Raw genomic sequence first — 7,720 nt, forward strand, 5'->3', positions numbered from 1 at the left:
TAATCGTTAAACTGATGGTTTTAGTAAGTGGTAACTTTTATTAGTAACTTTGAAAGTTACTAATGATAACTTTATTAAAAATTGTTACAAAACTATCATTATCAATCGCAGTTAGAAACTTATATTTTTTTTCATTCTTCGCTTGTATAAGGAGAAATTGCGGATATGATTATAATTACTAAATTTTATATCTGTTATTATTATTATATATACTGTTATGTATTATAAATAATACGCGAATGCACCATTAATGACTAATTAATATATAACTGAAAATATCAACGTTTCTTATTTATTGAGTCTTAGTTTTTCATTTTCCGGTACTTGTAGCTTTTTCTGATATTAACTTGTAGTTTAGATTAATCTCACGTGATTTAATAAAAACTATGTTCTGGCAATCATTACTAAAATGGTTTCATAATGGTTAACTTTATAAGTTAAAATTCAGTTTAGTAACGATGTAACTATAACTAGAAAAAAATACAAATTTTATATTATCAAATTAAGTCTATTTTTATGTTATCATCAATTAAATCTAACCACAAGTTTACCATAAAATACAAAACTGAGTCGAAAAGGACGAAACAAATTACTATAAAAATAAAGAAAATGATAAAAAACCAAATATTTCATCAGTGTAATAAAAGAAATTATTGAAATGTCGACAAAAATGTCAGAATCCTTTTCATCTAACATTAATCTAAAAAAATAGAAACGGTCAGTAATGATCGCTTGGTTTCTAGTGTTAACGGACTGACTGCGTCAATGAACGGGCAATGAGGTGGAGCTAGAAGGTTGTCGAGCGGAAGATGATTATGCGGAACGCGTTTGTTTCGTCATCCTGTTATTTCGGATGCTAACGTCTCTGTTTTTACTTTATTATGTCCGCTGATGCATTGCATAATTTCGACGCGGCGCCATCCAGACCTCGACTATTCTTCCAGATTTCCGCTTTTAGAGATAACAAAGACACGATATACTTAACGATCAGCTCGATTAACAATCGGCTGAAGGAGTAGGAAAACTCACGGAAAAGTGTATACGTAAACAGAAGCGAACGTGTATCGGAATAAACCGTTGCCGTTTGTTGCTCGCGACACGCGTAAACGAAGTGAACCAGGAATTTACTCGGTTTGTCGCATTTCCTAACAGCCAAAGTTGAACGTGACAGTCGCATCGAAACGTGTAGAATGCGGAGACGACATCACGATGGCGTAACAGGAAAAAAATCGATGTACGCACACCGATAATGCTCGTTGATAAGCGCCTCAACAGAGAAGCTCGCTTTTGCACTTCGCGATTCCACATTTTCACGCAGCGTGACGAAATCCGTTCCCGTAAATGTTGTACGAATCGGAATTCCGTCATCGAGAAAATCGGCGAGCGCTCGTTATTATCATTATCTCTAAGTTAACACGAAATTAAAAAAATTAACGCCCTTATATGTATCAGACTGGCCAATTTACTGAAAGTGATTAATTATTTATTTTGAATATTAAAAGCACCATACAGTACTTGATACTCAAAATAAGTCTAATTATTACCTTCCAGTATTAAGATGTTATATCAGATGTAGTCTCTGTAAAAAAAAGCGATTGGAATTTATACTTTCTGTGTAAAATTATACGTTACATACAGAGTTGACAGAGGATATTCTTTTTTAAAAATAAAAGAATATTTTTTAAATTATTTTTAATGCTTTATATGCGTTTTAAATAGTAGGTCAATACATATATATATATTTATATTTAACAATACAATTTGAATAAAAATTTCTAATTTCACCATAATTACTTTTTAAAAACATGTTTTTCATTTTTTATTGAAACAATTTCTTATCAAAATTCTATCACCACTAAACTGTTTGTATTATTTTCACAAATATAGAAAACGCATCAAATTCCTATTCATTAATCATTTCTTTCAATATAGATTTAATTTCGATTTAACTTCTTGTTTTTTTCTAGTCTTAAGAATCAGAAAAAGATAAAACCTATACAGAGAAAAAAATTATTCATTTGAGTAAACTAATTTAATTCGTCTTGGTATTTCTTTCGTCAAAAAATGTATTTAAAAATATAATATGTTTGACTTAAATATTGAGTTTTTTAAACATGTTTTTAATGTTTCATATATGCTTTAAATATTATTATAAAAAAAGAGATATATTAAAAATATTAAGATCGATTAAGCTTGTTTTAAACAATTTAAAACATCATTTTTACCTAACTTGATATAAAGCAGCTTTTAAACGTATTAATATAATACAGTATAATGAGTGACAGAATTTACCATAATTATTACTTGCGTATGGTATGTACTTTTCTGTGTGCAAGAAACGGGGCATAAGTGGCCGTGTTCAATTAACCAGCCGACGCGCGATAGACGACTCACGACTGTATGACGTCCCGGTTCGAGAAAGTTCTCTCTCTTTCCGTCGCCCCTTCCGCGGTCGATCCCGTATCATTCCGTATTCGCAACGCGGATTTTCCGCGACGAAAAGCAAATCGCTGAACGAGCGAGCGTTTCGTCGCATTCTCGTCGCGGTTTCCCCTCTTCCTGTCAATGACTGGAGCATTCAAACCCGTCTCTCAATCGTTCCTTTCCTTCCATTCGCCTCTCTCTCTGTCTCTGTCTCTGTCTCTCTCTCTCTCTCTCTCTCTCTCTCTCTCTCTCTCCACTCTGCCGTTTCCACCCTGCCATTTCCACCTCGCTTCGCGACAACGGTGAAAACGCAAATTGCGAAAGAGCGTTCGCCCCGGCGTTCACCCGTTACCGGGTCGTTATATTACACATCGACCGGCAAAAATGGCCGCCGCGCCGGCCGCCAACTCTGAGAAGTTAGCCGGTTCGTAAAAACAAATATCAATATATCAATACATGGCAAGACAGTCCCGTGACTGGTTGCCATAATTCCTTGGACAGAACCTATATTCTTCAATCTGTATCGCGTACGAAAATCTATACTATATTATCAATAATATACTCTGACTGACTTCGTTTTGATTTTATCTTATAGTACGCATTGAAGACTGAGTTGCGAGAATTAGGGATTACAATTCTGACCAGAAAATTTCCATTTTGATCAACTTCGTTCTAATTGGCTAAATTGTAATCTTCAATTCATAATTTCTCGAAATTCAAATCTGTAATACGACGCGGATTTTAGGAGAGTCAATACAAACATTCTTGGCATTCGATGACTAATGAAAAGTCTGTTGTTCGCATTTTTTGCAATCAGCATTTCGCTCGCTCTCCCTTCCTCCCTCCCTTCTCTCTCTCTCTCTCTCTCTCTCTCTCTCTCTCTCTCGCTAAAAAAAAGTTTGTAAATTTGAAAATAGAATCATAAAATGACACACGCATCTTCCAAAAAGAAACCAGCCTATATGACAAACGTTACTATAATATTTTTATATGCAATAATTTTCAAGAACAAAGCTCCTGATTTCTCGAAGAATCCGGAAATTCTTTTTTCTGGCGGAATTTTTTTCATTGGAAATGTTGACAGAAACCAGAAACAAACGCTCGATTAAAATCTCAAACAAGCCAAAAAAAAATTGTAATTGAATATTTCGATCAATTTAAAATACTTCAGTAGAATACTTCAGTAAAATTTGAATTTCTATTCGAATCTCTCTCTAAGCTCGTTTATTATCAAGACATGGAAGTGAAATTTTACTCACCTCGTCCGGCCTCTTGAGTGCCGTCTTCTCGTTCTTCTAGAATCTTCTCCACCATGTTTCCTCTCTCGCGTACTCTCGTCGCCTTTGCGAAACGATCGTCCGGCAAAGACCGGAGAATCTTCTGATTCACCACTGTCGAGAGATCTTGTTCGAGCGTGTGTTCTCCGCTCCTCGCACCGATAGTAATAATTATAAAAAAGAGTCAGTCGTATATACAAAAAACCCTATCCACTAAGAAACTGATATAATCTCTCTTCGGAGCGATGTCTCTCTCTCTCTCTCTCTCTCTCTCTCTCTCTCTCTCTCTCTCTCTCTCTCTCTCATTCACTCTCTCTCTCTCTCGATCTCACGTCACTCGCCTCTTGCTCTCTCCTTCTCTCTTTTGCTCCTCTTCGATTCCTTTTTTTCGCGAAAAAGGTTGATTTATATCAGCGTCGATATCACAGATGTAAATAAATATATAAAGCCTATCCCTCTATCTCTTTCTCTATCTCTCTCCCTCTCTCTCTCTCTCTCTCTCTCTCTCTCTCTCTCTCTCGCTAATGTATATATATCTCCTCCGCAATTGCTCGTCCTCTTTTTTTCACGAGGATGACACGTCCACAGGTGCTATTGATAACGATGTTGTTGTTTTTTTCAATAAATACTATCACAGACTTCGACTCCGCACTTTCTCTCGGTCGGTCATCCTCTGCTCTCTCTCTCTCTCTTTCTTTGTCTCTCGCCCTCGGCGTCGATCTTGTTCGCCGGTGTATCTTCCTTCTCTCGCAACCGAGCAGCCAAGCCCTTCCGCCGATGAGAAGCTAAGTTCGCTGTCAGCCTCTCGCCAGAACCTTCTCCGCGATCTGCTCTTCGCTGCCGCTGCCTCCTCCTCCTCTTCCTCCTCTTCCTCCGCCGCCGCCGCTTCCTCCGCCTCTCTCCGCTCCTCCGCAGCTCCCACCCAGCTGAAGGTTTTTAACCGGATGTACCGGGCCTTTTCGCTCGCGAAAGCCCCGCGATGGTCGTCGTGGCTCCGTCGTCGCTATCGCACAGCCTCTCGCACGTAGCGGCAATCGGGCTCGGAAGCGCATTAAAAACCTCTCGTCTAACACATCTGGCCTCTCTTCCACATACCGTCCCTCACTGCTCGGCAGTTGGTTTCCGACTGAGCTCGACAAGATGGCCGGCTCCTGCTTACTAACACTCCGCCGCCCGTCTCACCTCCCACCGCGGATAGTGTGGGTTCTCTCTCTCTCTCTTTCTCCCTCTCCCTCTCCCTCTCTCTCTCTCTCTCTTTCTCTCTCTCGCCACCATCCACCAGCGAATCACGAGGCTCCGTCGACGCCCTGCGAGTCACGTAGGCAACGTGGTTCTCAGACAACGGCTCTGCCGCAGGATGACGCAAACCGCGAGGTTTCTTGGCGAGAGGCCCGCGACGTAACTTCTTCGCGAATATTTCTTCCGAAATCACGAAAGAATACGGTGACATTTCACGATACTGCCACGTACGTCACGCGAGAATCGCACGATTTTTTTTTTGATTTTTTTTTCTAGCTTGACGAACGTCCGCCAGAGCAGCTGCTCGCGACTGTTTTGCGCGTTACTTCTTTTTCGTTTCCCCTCCTCTCTGTTTCTTTCAGTGACGTTCGCTTCGGCGACGCGAGTAGCTTGGAATACGATTAGATATTTATATTTTATTTCTGTGCCCTTCCAATGTTTATTTATTACGGTACTTATGTATCTCAGTTTTCCATTTTCTTAATTTATTCTCTATTGTAATTTATTAATTTTGATTGAGAAAGACTGAGTTTAGTTCGAAACGTTTGGAGCGGTGAAACTGTTTTGCTCTGATTGGTGCAAAAGTAATCATCAATCGCTAATCACGCGATAGCTATTGTGTGATTACGGCTTTACATTGACTTATTATTGTTGAAAAACTAGTTTTAATCCTTTTTTTCTTTGATTTTCATGTTTAATAAACTAGATTTTGTTTATTAACCTAATTATTAGTTTGTTTCTGACCTCTCATTATATTACTTAGCAATTTTGAACTTTAAAATTGATATTGTTATCTTATTCATTATTTTATTATTTATTATATACTGATAGAGCGAAATATCGAATATCAATAAACAGAACATGAGTCACCATTATCTCAAGATGACATCAAAATAGTTCTAAAATAATTATGAAGGTCCAATTGATTTAACATCATCGTGACTTTGAGGCCTGATTGCACCAACGTTACTTTGACTTTAAGCGAGGCTTAAAACTCTCTGTTTCATTTTAAAGCGAAAGAGAGACAGAAGCAGAGAGAGTTTTAAACCTTGCTCAAAGTAACGTTGGTGCAACTGGGCCTAAGAGACGTAAATATACGTCTGTTAAATATATGTCTTCATTTATTTAGAAAGAAAGATAAAAACAGATATTTAAGTTTTACTTAAAGTCAAAATAATTTGCAACCAGGCTTAAGTCATTTTTCATTTAAATACGATACAGCACAGAAATTAGTGGTGACGTTCATAATATCAATGTAATATTGCTGGAATGATCTGTAGATTATTTTAAGAATGTATGTATAGGATCATAAAATATTACTAAAAATAAAAAAATTCATAGATTGTTCCATTATTATATCCGAGAATCTATACAAAATTTTAAACTCCCAAAACCAACGTACTCTTAATAATTCAAAAGTTATTTAATTTTTTATTAACCTTGATTTTTTTCTACAAAATCGCGTTTTGTAGTTACCTGCAAATTTGATAAGTTCGTTACGAGAATTCACAATCAAATTAATAAAACTCCAATAAACATTCATGCAGAAGTACATTTGGATCCATTTATTCGTTTAAAAGTTATTTACCTGGAGTTGCAGCAAAATATAATCATTTCGCTGCATGAAGTCATTATAAACTAAATTATTTTTCTTTTTTTACAGTTGATTTTTTGAGACTGATATTTTTAACTGACATATTTTTAACTTACATAGCCAAATCCTTAACATTTCATTTCAACTTTATCGTGACTTGTATTTTTGCTTGGAATAGGATTCATGCGGCAGGTGTCACACAGTGAGGAGGGAGGGGGGAAGGAATCTATCAATGCAGCACACTTTATTTGAGAGATATCTTGAGAACATCCTCTGATGTTTTTAGGACATTCCTGGGAAACCGATGTTTGCTCTCGTGCATTGATTTTACTTTTACCACACGAGTTCCAATATATGCTACGCAAATCATACTCGTATCTGTCCGACGCGAAACGACGCGACGGCTACCGGAATACGATATCTAGCTATACCTTCGCTTCGCGAAGCTTCGAAGCCGCGCACGCGCCTCACCGAATTGTCTCGACATTGACAACACGAAGATGCGCACGAGTGAGAATCGCTGGCTTCGTTTCGTTCGCTCCAACTCGCCGGCTCCGCCATTTTGCGCGTAATAATACGGGAGCGTCAGAGTTTTCTACGCCGTAACCCCTGCGCGCGTCCAACTCCTGAAAAAAAAAAAAAAAAAAAAAGAGAGCAAGGAGCTCGACTCTGCTCTCCTTCATGAGGAGGGCAGTCAGTCCACTCGGCGTATTTATGTTAGCCCTTGTCCCTCACGTGGCCGAAATTGTTAAGACAAGGACGCCGAGCTGGTTCATGTTCCGCCGCTTGTTTTCGGCGTTGGGATGCGCGCGCAGACTGTTTCTCCGGTCACGTACGCCACTGGCCGACGCGTATCGCGCAGCCTCGGTAAGTCGGGAGCATTCGGAACGGCGAGGGACGCGTATTAGAAATGAACGAGTGATTCGGAGAGGAGGTGAGAAGATAGTCGAGCGCGGAGCGTGTCGATGCGGCGCGCATATGAATACAGAATAATGTGTATATATATATATATCTTCCAGCTCTCTCTCTCTCTCTCTCTCTCTCTCTCTCTCTCTTTCTCTCTCTCTCCCTGGCTCAAAGTCTCACTATAAATGCTTTGAAGCCTTTGATTGATCAATTAGAAAAAAGAATTTTACAAATTGACCAATCAAAAATTTTGTAAAATTATATGAATTATATATATATA

General features: G+C 38.4%; 1 protein-coding gene across 1 annotated transcript in view; it reads right to left on the reverse strand.

The window, feature by feature from the left end:
* LOC108693237 (MAP kinase-interacting serine/threonine-protein kinase 1-like) overlaps positions 1-5,087 on the reverse strand; it is a 27,142-nt gene extending 22,055 nt beyond the window's left edge. The window contains exon 1 of the mRNA XM_018202079.1: positions 3,684-5,087. Coding sequence (XP_018057568.1) covers positions 3,684-3,738 — 55 coding nt within the window. The 5' untranslated portion in view covers positions 3,739-5,087. The remainder of the gene's footprint in view (positions 1-3,683) is intronic.
* Positions 5,088-7,720: the final 2,633 nt, after the last annotated feature.

The sequence above is a fragment of the Atta colombica genome, unplaced genomic scaffold (assembly GCF_001594045.1).
Source record: "Atta colombica isolate Treedump-2 unplaced genomic scaffold, Acol1.0 scaffold89, whole genome shotgun sequence".
Classification (NCBI taxonomy): Eukaryota; Metazoa; Arthropoda; class Insecta; order Hymenoptera; family Formicidae; genus Atta; species Atta colombica.